This window comes from Leguminivora glycinivorella, chromosome 24 (genome assembly GCF_023078275.1).
Source record: "Leguminivora glycinivorella isolate SPB_JAAS2020 chromosome 24, LegGlyc_1.1, whole genome shotgun sequence".
Classification (NCBI taxonomy): Eukaryota; Metazoa; Arthropoda; class Insecta; order Lepidoptera; family Tortricidae; genus Leguminivora; species Leguminivora glycinivorella.
Genome location: NC_062994.1, coordinates 1,045,962 through 1,058,802, shown reverse-complemented (window position 1 = coordinate 1,058,802; position 12,841 = coordinate 1,045,962). Strand labels below are relative to the sequence as shown.

General features: G+C 36.2%; 2 protein-coding genes across 2 annotated transcripts; one reads left to right on the top strand and one right to left on the bottom strand.

The window, feature by feature from the left end:
- Window positions 1–428: 428 nt before the first annotated feature.
- On the bottom strand, window positions 429–1,769 carry LOC125238958. Its single transcript, XM_048146458.1, has one exon. It carries the CDS (start codon window positions 1,767–1,769, stop codon window positions 429–431), a length of 1,341 nt encoding a protein of 446 aa, XP_048002415.1.
- Window positions 1,770–3,396: 1,627 nt separating this feature from the next.
- On the top strand, window positions 3,397–7,952 carry LOC125238687 (LYR motif-containing protein 4B). Its single transcript, XM_048146085.1, has 3 exons — window positions 3,397–3,559; window positions 4,275–4,395; window positions 7,590–7,952. The coding sequence occupies exons 1-3, from the start codon at window positions 3,471–3,473 to the stop codon at window positions 7,644–7,646; spliced, it is 267 nt and encodes an 88-aa protein (XP_048002042.1). The 5' UTR covers window positions 3,397–3,470; the 3' UTR covers window positions 7,647–7,952.
- Window positions 7,953–12,841: the final 4,889 nt, after the last annotated feature.

Below are 12,841 nucleotides of genomic sequence, written 5' to 3'. Positions count from 1 at the left end.
GCAGCTACGGCATTAATCCCATCCGAGTGGGGAGGGATAGAAATTTGAGAAAATGGGTAACAATGTTTAATCAATAACGCACATCCAGCACGTCCGTCACTACGGTCCTCCCGGAGGCACGAGAACCCCGGTACTCTAAAAAGAGCCCCGGGACGTAACCATGTCTCCGAGATGGCCGCAACGGACACAGCATGATCATTGATCAACTGGGTAAGTTCTGGTTTCTTTGGGATGATACTCCGACTATTCCATTGTAAAAAGTTGACCTGGTGACCTATTATGAAAGGTGAGTCGCTCTGCAAGTGTGACCATTAAAGGCGCAACGTCGTTCGGTAGAATGTCGCTCCATTTGGCGATGATATTTGTTAGTAACTTCAAACACAGCTCCATTAGGTCCTCCTGAGGGGTGACTCTATTGTAAGCACCATTCAGGGCCTGGCCATTGGGGAGCTGTGGTGGGGGAGTACGAACAATATTATTGTGGGCCTCTCTGTCATAACCTGGGGAGAGGGGACCCTCGCCCGGGGCGCCCGATAAATGGTCTTACGATAAGATGTCGTAGGCGGGGATGTTGGCATAAACGTATGGCAGGGTGACTCGGACGATCTAGAAGAGTCTGGAATCTGCTCAAACATGACTCTCGCTACGTCAGAGTATGGGCGGCGTACTGATGAGAACTGAGCAGCTGCCTCTGCATACGAAATACTCTGTTCAGACATAGCCAGTTTGATGGCTTTCTGCCGACCAAATTCGTTACATGTCTTGTCAGTCGCATAGTGTCTGCCGGAACAGAATATACATCTAACATGTTCAGGAGCAATGTTACATCCATCCCCAGGGTGTTTTTGTGAACATTTGTAGCACCTAGCATCAGACCGGCACTGTGCTTGGATGTGACCAAACCTGAGGCACTTCCTACATTGGATTATTGGCAGCTGATACACGTCCACAACTAATGAGGTGTAGTATGCAAAAATTTTGGCAGGCAAGCTTTGACCCTCAAAAGTTACTACTACCGATTGAGTCGGAACCCAAGACGGGGAGCCATCATCTTTAAGTATCTTCCGTTGAAGTCGACGAGCTTTAAGGATCTTCCCTTTACCTTCTCTAAGGGACGTTCCATTGACCAATTCCTCCATAGTCCAGTCTGAAGGAACTCCTCGCACCACTCCCATTCGAGATACATGATATGAAGGGATATCAGCTATAAACTTATTTTTGCCTAGAAGCGGGTGCTTAAGGAAGTTATTTGCATCCGCAGCTGTGAAGAAAGTGACCGCTACTCTGTTGCGACCCACCGATTTAATGCCACCGTCCTTCTGGATGTTATTGACGTTTGCCTGAGTTAGTAAAAGGCCTACATTTATGGGTTTTAGAGTGGCACTGTAGGAAGGGGCGGCCTCTCTAGAGACATGCACTATGAAAGGTCCATCATCGTTGGCACCATACTCTCGTGATTTGCTGTCTAGACTGGGGTGTTTGTATAGATGCGGGTTAAATTCAGTTGAGTTACTTTTGTTTATTTCAACTGACTCTTTTTGACTGTTCGCATGAGACTCGACCATCCTACTAGTACCGGGCTCCTCAACTGCACTATTTGTATTACCCGACTGCTTTTCGGACTCTGCCGGGTCAATTACATTTTTTTTGGGGGAAGGCTCCAGCTTGGTTGGTGATAAATCCAAGTTACGCTTGCGCGTGTATTTCTCCCAGTCCATACCGTTATCACCATCCTCGTCTGGAGGCTTCTCCTTCTCGTTGCCGTCCATCTAAACTAACCTTTGGTTTTATGTATTAATAAACCACCACCTGATTAGAAAATAAGGAAAGTTGTTTTATTTACGGGAATATAACCTAAAAATCGAACCACTCACACAACGCGCTACTCCTCAACCGACGTTTAGTTTAGCAACTCAATGTACGAAATGTCTCCACAAATTTTAGTTTTGTGATGTTGATGTCAAAAAATCAGATCTGTCAGTGTCTTGTCAGTGTCAGTTTGAACTGTCAGATTGCATACAAGTTTTTTTTAAGATTATGAATTTTTAAGACTGTCTGTGGGGAGCCATAGAATGGCTTTATTTAATATCACAATGTTACAATGTTAAAATTAAAATAATTAGGTCAAACATGGATATTAAAAAAAATAAAACCGCCTTCAAAAATAAGCGCGTTACAAAACACGGAGAAACTAAAAAGCCAAAAATAATAAACCTTTCAATTCAGATTTCTTATCGTATTGCAATAAGCTAAACATCCAAATTATAAACAAATCAATTATTTTTGTAGTCGGTACCAGACCTGTTCGTCGCCTTGCTATTGCCTGTTTGCCCCACCCAACCATACACAGGCTGGTACCGACTCCAAAAATAATTGATTTGTTTATAATTTGGATGTTTAGCTTATTGCAATACGATAAGAAATCTGAATTGAAAGGTTTATTATTTTTGGCTTTTTAGTTTCTCCGTGTTTTGTAACGCGCTTATTTTTGAAGGCGGTTTTATTTTTTGTTAAAAAGTTTATTTATTTGTTGTTTTTTAGTGGTTCCTAGTGATATTATATGTATCAGTCCGAATACATGTACAGTAGTGAAAGAATTATCCTTTAACTCCTAACCATTGAGGAGTTGACCTTCCATCATCAGCTCAGCCACATAAAATTATTACCATCAGACGTAAATACTGGTGTACCTTTGAAAAATAGACTAAAAACATTACATGTGCCTATAACATTTGAAGAGTTCCCTCGATTTCTCCAGGATCCCATCATCAGACCCTGACTTGGTGCCAATGGGACCATCTCGGGGTTATACCGGTTCGATCAAAAAAAAAATTTTGATAATCGGTCCACGATTCTCGGAGATATCGAATAACATACATACAAAAAAAAAATAAAAAAATAAAAAAAAAAAACATTCAGTCGAATTGAGAACCTCCTCCTTTTTTGAAGTCGGTTAAAAAGGGCCGCGACTCAACATTCAAAATCCTTTCTATAAAATATAATGTTTTTTGAAGCATGGTCGCTGCAAACATGATACAAAACATGTTAAAAATATCTGTTATATTCGTAATTTAGCTAATATTTACACTTTGACAGAAACAAAGTTAACTTGAATAAGTTGCATAACTTACCTTTGAAATGGGTATTGATCCTTTTACTGGCAACATTAATTTAACGTTCCAAACTACGTGCTTGTTTTTGTAGTTGTCAATACTTTATATTTCATTTTATTATTCATTATTTATAAATCTTTATTTGTTACAATAACAAAAATAATATATTTTTTTAGTTTAGAGCAAAATAATAAGGTACTAATCGGTTAAGATATACATATTTAATTATGGATCAGTTTCTTTATTAAGGATGTCGTGAAATGGAACGCATTAACTTTATTTACATTTTCATTCATTTATTTTTTGGTTTGCCTTGATAAGTGATAATTACAAAATAAATTCTTGTGCAAGCAGAGAATGGCCTCGAGTGTTACTAAAATGCAAGTCCTATCTATGTATAAAAATCTGATGAGGGAATCGCAGAAATTCGCCAATTACAACTTCAGGTATTTCACAATTTGGTATCCTGAATTACATAACCTATATTCGACAATTTAATTTTAACTTTATTTTGTGTAGATTTATTTGTCGAAATAAAACTATGAATATTCATAATTATGAGCTCTTTAGCATCGTTACAAATACATAGTACGTGGGCCATTGTTTTGGTGACTGTCTGATGTTTACGTCTCAACTAGAAAAATCAATTTTAGCTGTTTATACAGACTTTTTATGGACAAATATTGTTTATAATAAAGCAGGTATAGAATATTTTCCAGAAAATTTAGTGTATATGGATATTTTCTGAATTTGAGACCCAAAATTAGCGTAAATCGTTAACAATAATTAACTCGCTGTCAGTTTTGTGACGATAACTAAGCATATTGTTTTTGTGTTAATTACATAAACTTTAACCGATAATCTACATTCAGAACGAGAAAAAAATTAACATTCAGACAGATTTTATGCTTAATTTAATTGTCGTCACAAAACTGACAGCGAGTTAATTTTTGTTAACAACTTACGCTAATTTTGTTCCCAAATTCTGAAAATGCCGATATCATTAAAATAAATATTCTAAAATGGTTCGATTCCAGCCTCAGGCACCAGAGGACTTGGTCACTTTTTCTTTCATATGTGTAATTTATTTCGGTTTTAATCATTATTTTAATTGTATATTAAACATATCCAGTTAAAATCCATTATCATGAAAACTTTCAGAGCCTACGCGCTGCGCAGAGTCCGAGATGCCTTCAAAGCCAATAAGGCACTGTCAGACCCCAAACAGATCCAGAAGGAGTACCTGTTTGCCAAGGAAAATCTTGCTATTATCAGACGCCAAGTAAGAATATCTGTTTTTGTTAATATTTATGATCTCTTTAACAACAGCTTAATAGAATAGAATAGATAATATTAGGCATAGAGATACATAATTAAAAAAAAAACAACAAGTAATAATAACTAGTACACCAAATAGGACGCCACTCAGCATATACCGTGTCTAATGGTTTTCAGGGCACCCTTAAAATGCATTGAAATATTGTCACATGTTTAAAGACACACAGATTTTCACATATATTTTTTATGTTGACGATGTTGTCCTCTCTGTGATGCTAGTTGTCAATGTTAGCACCAGAGATCACTGACATATTAAACTTTATGCCTTCACACTTAAAAAGTCGGAAAATGTTGTTTTCGAGTAGAATGACCTAAAAAGTATACTTTAAAAATATTTATTATTATTATTATTATTTATATAATTCAGGCAGGCAGTTGAAAAAACAACTGATATGGCCTGTATCCTGGTATCTTTTTCTAGGTTTATCTCATATTATTATGTTTGTCTAATTTGTTCTTAAAACTGTTGATGTTGGGTGCTGAGACTACTTCCTCTGGTAGCTTGTTCCAAGGCGCTATATTTTTTGCTATTTTTAAGTCATAATATTTTATTATTTTATAATAATATTTTATTTCGGTTAATTGGACAGTTAATCATATAAGACAGACTTTAAAAAAACCGGCCAAGAGCGTGTCGGGCCACGCTCAGTGTAGGGTTCCGTAGTTTTCCGTATTTTTCTCAAAAACTACTGAACCTATCAAGTTCAAAACAATTTTCCTAGAAAGTCTTTATAAAGTTCTACTTTTGTGATTTTTTTCATATTTTTTAAACATATGGTTCAAAAGTTAGAGGGGGGGGACGCACTTTTTTTCCTTTAGGAGCGATTATTTCCGAAAATATTAATATTATCAAAAAACGATCTTAGTAAACCCTTAATCATTTTTAAATACCTATCCAACAATATATCACACGTTGGGGTTGGAATGAAAAAAAATATCAGCCCCCACTTTACATGTAGGGGGGGTACCCTAATAAAACATTTTTTTCCATTTTTTATTTTTGCACTTTGTTGGCGTGATTGATATACATATTGGTACCAAATTTCAGCTTTCTAGTGCTTACGGTTACTGAGATTATCCGCGGACGGACGGACGGATGGACAGACAGACATGGCGAAACTATAAGGGTTCCTAGTTGACTACGGAACCCTAAAAAGGGTGTAGCCTATTTGGTGACTATTTGGCCTGTGTGGTGACGGGTTAAGAATTTCACCACCCCCTTTCTTCCCGTGGGTGTCGTAGAAGGCGACTATGGGATATGGGTTAAATTGTGGCATAGGCGAGAGGCTGGCAACCTGTCACTGCAATGTCACAGTTTCGTTTTCTTTCAACCCCTTATTTGCCAAGAGTGGCACTGAAACCTGAGTAGTTTCATGTGCTCTGCCTACCCCTTCATGGGACACAGGCATGATTGTATGTATGTAATTTTGTGGTTAGGTTATTAAATATTTTTCTTCTTTTTTACCGAACATTCTCCTCACGTGTGAAAGTCAACACTACGGTAATAGCAAGCCAACACTGACATTGGCAAATTCACCCTGTGCAATTGACAGGGAGTAAAAGCCAAAGCAAAAAAAAAAAACAAAAAAAAAACACCTTATTTGCCAAGAGTGGCACTGAAGCTTTAGTAGTTTCACGTGTTCTGCCTAGCCCTTTATGGGATACAGGCGTGATTGATGTATGTATGTATGTATTAGGGATTGCAGTACCGGTACTATTTTAAAGAACCGGGATTTTCGGTACCGAAGCAATATGGAACCGGGATTTCCCGGGATTTTCGGTACTTTCGGGACTGGTCAATTTTTTTCGCTTTTTCAAATAAAACGACATAATTTTTGGCATTTTACATCTTTTATTATTATATTACCATAACCGAACCGCACCGCCTTCGCTCGGCGGCGTATTATTTTATCTGCTTTTTTTATTATAATGAATCGGGAGTCGAAAGAACAAGCAAAAAATCATGAAAAATTCCGCCTAAACCCGACTATCGGGCAACCATAGGCATTAGGCATAGGCATTAATGGTTACCGTTGCAATACATTGCTCCGATTAAGCGATGTGCCATTATTGAGAGATGTTTAATCGCTTAGTAAAAGAAATAAGACAAATACTATTAGATATCATAAATATAATAATTGATTATAGACCGGCAGTAAAACCTCACAAAATTCCCCAAACACGTAATTTGAAGCAAAGAATGTAAACTAAAGGAAACAAAACATTTGAGATGGTGCACTATTTTTTTGCTAGTCAGAGGGAACGTTCTCGAGAAAATTAGTCATTTTCTAGAAATTTCTGTGGAATACCGTAATACCACATTGTATGTAAACATTTTTTAACAGTTACGTATGTTTATAGCAGTTGTTCTTAAAAGTTACATAATTCATTGCAGACTTTTTTCTAGGCCTACATTTATGTATAAGAGCGACAATTCCACTATACATTATTTTCTTATAAGTCAGTCGGTACCTACGGGCAGGGTTTTCGATTAAAGCTCTTAAGCAGCGTGATTTTTACCGACTTTTAGCACATTAAGTCATTTTTTAATAATCAATTTATAATAATAAAACCTTAAACATTCCTCAAGAATCACTCTATTCATACATAGGTGAAAAACGCACAAATATGCGTTTAGTAGTTTCTGAGTCTATCGCAAAATACGCGAACACAGTTTTATAACATGCAGAGAAATGAGTCAAATGAGAAATAAGATTGAGAGAGAAAAAATAAATACAGAAATGAATATAACAAACCTTCACCAATAATACAAGACTCGACTACTGAACTGGCTAGTGGGGCTAGCTAGGGTATCGCGGTGGCCACGGCTGTCAGGCTGCCACTGCCACCCGCTATTAAATAGTGATTAAGCGCGTGTTACTGTACCTATGCCTATTTTTTAACTGTTTAAATAATATAAACAGAAATAAATACATTTTGTAGCAAAAAATGTTATTAAAAAGTATTTCCCGAAAGTACCGAAAGTACCGGGATTTTTCAAGTTGATTTCCCGGTTCTTTGCTTGGCCAAAAATCCCGGGAATTCCCGGTACTTTCGGTACCGGTATTTCCCGGGAGCAAACCCTAGTATGTATGTAGCCTATTCAGTTTACTAATGAATATTGTATTGTTATTTCAGGCAGCAATCGGGGATATGTACCAGACAGAGAAACTAGTTATCGAGAACCTCCGGTAGGATAAGTTGTAAGAATTTAAAATGTAGTTTACTCTATTACTTTAGTTACAGGATAAGTAAGTAAGCTGGTCTTTCTACTACAGCAGAGATGAGTCGACTAATAAAGATATGCAATAATCAGCCAATGGCCTTAGATTTCATCCAATGGAATTGAGGTTTTTTTTTATTTATACTTGTCTCTTCTTCAGTCTGTCTATGCTAATTGACAACGTTTCAAATTTTTCAATGTCCCTAAATCGAAAACCATTTCGAGATATACGCTTGTAGATCACATAAATCATTTTTTTAATTTTTTTTTTCGCATTTTTAGTATTAAAAATCTTAAAAATAGTTTAAAGGGGAAGTGACGTCAAATATGTAGCTGATTTAGAGCTGCCACTATATCAAAAAAATCTTCCAGTTGGGATGTCACTTGAGTTTGACAGTGAAACTTATCACAGTTTGTAGCAAAGATATTAAAAAAATCATGGCTTAGTCTATGATTCGTAGTCATTCACTAGTGGTTGACAGTGACACTTGACAGTCAGACATACCGGACTGTTTAAGCTGACTGTTAAAACTTTTTTTTTAGGAATGATTATGTCGTTTTCTTAGGTGTATGAAACAACACATGTGACGTCACGAAGCTGTGTCTTGACGTTTGTAACTTACGCTCTTTCTGCTCGAAGTAGTAATAAAAAGGGAATTTCTCATTAAAATAGCAGTTTTTGGAAAAATAAAAAAATACGTGTATCTTTTAGTATTGAGTTCTTTCAAACCAAACAATAAAAAGTAGTACTCAAAAATATGAAATGTTGTCAATTCTGCACCAACTTGCAATTGTGTTTAGTAAAATCACAAGTTATTAAATATTTTAGTTGAGATAAGTTATATATATTGCATTTGAATAAATTAATATTTTATTAATTTTCTAAGGCTTACGATTGATTTATGTATCATTACAAAACCAACAACATTCTAGAATTATATTTATAAATCTTATAAAATTATTATATCTTTAAAAAAAAAACAAGTGACATATTGTTCTCACAAACATTTAAAAAACTTATTCTTTATTTTCATCACACAATTTTTAGAGTTACTAGTTTTATTACTCTTCGAAGGCCGCATAAATGTCTTTAAAAATACTATTGTAGTTATTGCAGGTCACTGTACTATTGAAATCCCAAGACAAATTTATTGCCTTATGAAAATTTTATTAGAATGTCTTTCCCATCACGGAACAATGGTATTCCGGACCTTTGGGAGGCGTGCGCGGGGCCGAAGCCAACGCGTAGAGCCCCTTTCGACACTTTAATGAAATGTAAGGGGTACACCGAGCGGATGTTGCCCTTGCCCATATCATGGGACACACGCAGAGGCAACACCCGCCAGGGTGTAAGGACTATTTGAGAGTTAATGGAATCTAAAATGAACTGGTCTATTTTGATGAAAGTGATGGACTAAATACTGGGCTATGGATAAAAAACCGGACGCCTGCCTAATAAAACGGTATCCAATTTTATTTCCGGCAGACGGTGACTCGGCCCCACAAGATGGGCCCCCACAAAAAGCGTAATGTAATGTCTCATATTATTAGTGCATCTAATATCGACCGATTCTTAAAACCGTTAGCTATTAATACCGGAAATAATACCGATAACGGTATTGAATGTGACCAACATCTTTTTTAGGGTAAAATCTGTTAAACAATCAATAAAAATGGTTTGTTTCTACATAAACCGGTTAAGATAACTAACTGATGTTCCCAAAACGTTTTTCATTTGAAAACGTTATGTTCCGTTATTTGTTTCCAAATCTTCCCGCTTGGCGCGCTGTTCACAATTATTACAAAGGGGACCAAAAGAACCGCTACGTCGAATTTTTGAACGAAATTTACACAATGGTAAAGACACAGTATAAGCCCAGTAGTATCACTTCTAACAAAAGTATGCTGCGCGGTATGTATGTGTGCGCGCCGTGTTCGTACGCAACACATGTAAGCAGAGAATGAACACAAATGAATCTCTCTACGGCGGCTTAAGAGTGAAGCATTTTGCGGACATGACAGAATACCAAATATTTGATCTGATATAAACTATTACTCTCTTCTACTACCTCATGCAGCCAGTAAATAATAAAACTAATAAGTATACTTAGTAACCTAACATGATAGCATAGAGAAATAAGTAAATGACGTAAATGCGAGTTATTTGTACAGGCATAGTTATAGTGACATCTAGCGACAATCGCGCGCAAATAGCTGAATTATCAGTACCACTACTCGATACTAGGTGTCAATAGTGTCTCGTCTGCCAAAATATTAATATTAAAACAGTTTGCAGCTTATATTACAAGCAGAAGGAATTGAAAACGGAATACAAATTTATACTATTGTAATATTAGCTAAAAATTTATGAGCATTAGACTCTTCGTTCGTCGCGACATCTATTGACAAGTAGCAGTACAGATAATTTACGCTAGATGATGCGTGATTGACGCATGGTTGTCACTAGATGTCACTATAACTATGCCTATACAAATAACTCGCATTTACTGATGTATGGAGTTACAACTCTTCTCTTACTTATACCTCTATGCATGATAGCGACTAAACATGATGAAAATCCTAAGCCGAAATTACCTTGAGTTTTTAAAAATACACATTGTTTCAAACGAATTTCACCTGCATAGGTTTTGCCTGTCAACCCTACAAAGTATGTAAAAAAACTCGGGGTCCCACATATAGGTTACGGGACGGCAAGTCTTACTACAAAACCGTAACGGTGCTGTTATACGGGCAACACAATTTCCAGCAATTCACATACCATTTCCGCGTTTGCTCCATAACTATGCTGGTGCGTTTTGAACAAACGCGGCAATGGAATGCGAATTTCTAGCAATTGTGTTGCCTGTGTAACAGCGCCGTAAGGTACACTTGAATATAAATGCGTTTTTCGTTATTTAAAGCGACATGCTTTCAAGAAATTTTAAAATTTATAATATGTTTATGTGTTTGCCTCAAGACGTATTTATTATTTAATACTTTTAATAGAAAAGACACTGTATTCAATATGCATTTTATTGTAGTTTAGTTGTTAAATTTAAGTTGACGTTGAATGTAAATATATGAGATGTAATGTTTTCATATTAGTTTTCTTTCATTCCTCTTGGTTCTCTCATACTTATAAAAATATATGTTGATAGAATAGAAAAGTTTTTCGAGCATACTTAGGCACTGGTCCCACCGCGAGCTAGTAAAAATAAATAAAAAATAAATAAAATAAATAAATATTATAGGACATTCTTACACAGATTGACTGAGGCCCACGGTAAGCTCAAGAAGGCTTGTGTTGTGGGTACTCAGACAACGATATATATATAATATATAAATACTTATACACATAGAAAACATCCATGACTCAGGAACAAATATCTGTGCTCATGACACAAATAAATGCCCTTACCGGGATTCGAACCCGGGACCGCGGCGTAGCAGGCAGGGTCACTACCGACTGCGCCAGACCGGTCGTCTTAGTAAGCTATCGGCTATTAAAACGGACAAAAGATAAGCACTCCCGTGCAAATAAAAGAGACACGGCGATATTGATAGCTCACCGCTGGGCGAATAACTATAAACATCGCCGTGTCTCTTTTATTTACTAAGGAGTGATTATCTTTTGTTCGTTTTTATAGCCGATAGCTCATAGTTTACTAGCTCGCGGTGGGACCAGTGCCTTAGACGTAGTTCCTTTATCTACTGGGTATTTTAACATCGGTTATTTATAAGGCATTCCTAATCAATTAGGTCATTTGCTATAATAACTGATTTTCGAATGAACTCACTTTGGGAAATAAAAGTATCATCTCCAAAGACCGAAATTCGGAAACACATTGTTTATTTGATATTTTAGTTTTCAATTTTATTATTTGGTGGATTCTTATTTATTTTTACATAATAAGAACCGACTTTTCTAAGAACCGTTTTAATAATAACGGTTTTTCGAACGAAACTGATATTACAAAGTTTTGCCTCATGATAACGGTTTGGAAATTACCGGTTTTTAGCCTTAAAAAAAACACGCTGTTTAAAATGTTCAATGTTAATAAATATTTTAATTATATGACACCTCACAAAATTCTGTAGCTATATCGATTTCCATGTCGCATTCGATTTATAAAAGGAACTTTGCAAGGTACTGCAAACATAGCATGCATGCCAGGATGATGGTGCGCCATTGGTCGATAGATCAACGTCCGGAGCGCTGTGATTGGTGGATCCGCCAGGGCCCGGACGCTCATTGGTCGGACAGGGTAGCAACGGCGATATCGCACTGGCCTCTGCGATAGTTCCTCGTCATTCGGTCCGGTACCTAGCGAAGAATTCTTATGGGGACAATGTAATGTGTTTTGGGTAATTCCGAATTTAAAATCTCGGCTTATTCCGAACAAAAAACCAGTATTTTTTTTAATTTAGAGGTCATTTTTGGAATTAACCGATATTCTGAATATTCCGAAACTACCCGAATGGGAATAATATAGAAAAACAAGTATTCTTACTTACAATTTTATTTAAAATAAAATTTATCATTTACAATTAAAAGTTTATACTATTCTAGTTCATTTTCTCAATTATGTTAAATTAAGCGGGATGTCAGTGATGATAAGCTTTGTCTCAACTAAAGTAGAATTTAGGTTAAATTGACATTCAATTAGAACTATCAAGTAGTTATGTTTAGATAGATACATCTATACATCTATGTCCTTTTTTTGGTACTAAAAATAGAGGAAGTTGTTGCAATAAACTAGCGAAAGCAGTCGCGATTTACCTAAGTATAGACAACCAATTGGAACCCTAGGCCACTGTAGAACTATGTCATAGTGACGTTATAAATCAGATTGTAAGAAATCTCTTATTGCTTGTCATTTTGACATGGTTGTAAAGCGGCCTAGGGTTCCAATTGGTTGACTGTACTGTCGATGTTTAACATATACTTTTTTAATTTGTGTGATAATTTATCACTTATAAAAGTCTTGAAGGACAATGATCGAAAACGTTACCTTACGTTCGTTATGACCACAGACAAAAAAACAACGGTTTTCCCATGTTACCTTACTTTCGTTATGGCCGGCAACAGACGAGTCTTAATTTTCATAATCTTAAAAAAAAATTGTATGCAAACTGACACTGACAGATCTGTCAGTGTCAGTTTGAA

Coding starts and splice junctions, on each gene's coding strand:
- LOC125238958 (XM_048146458.1), bottom strand. CDS start 1,769: ATGGACGGCAACGAGAAGGAGAAGCCTCCAGACGAGGATGGTGATAAC.
- LOC125238687 (XM_048146085.1), top strand. CDS start 3,471: ATGGCCTCGAGTGTTACTAAAATGCAAGTCCTATCTATGTATAAAAAT. Junction 3,560..4,274: donor TTCGCCAATTACAACTTCAG/GTATTTCACAAT, acceptor GAAAACTTTCAG/AGCCTACGCGCTGCGCAGAG. Junction 4,396..7,589: donor TTGCTATTATCAGACGCCAA/GTAAGAATATCT, acceptor TTGTTATTTCAG/GCAGCAATCGGGGATATGTA.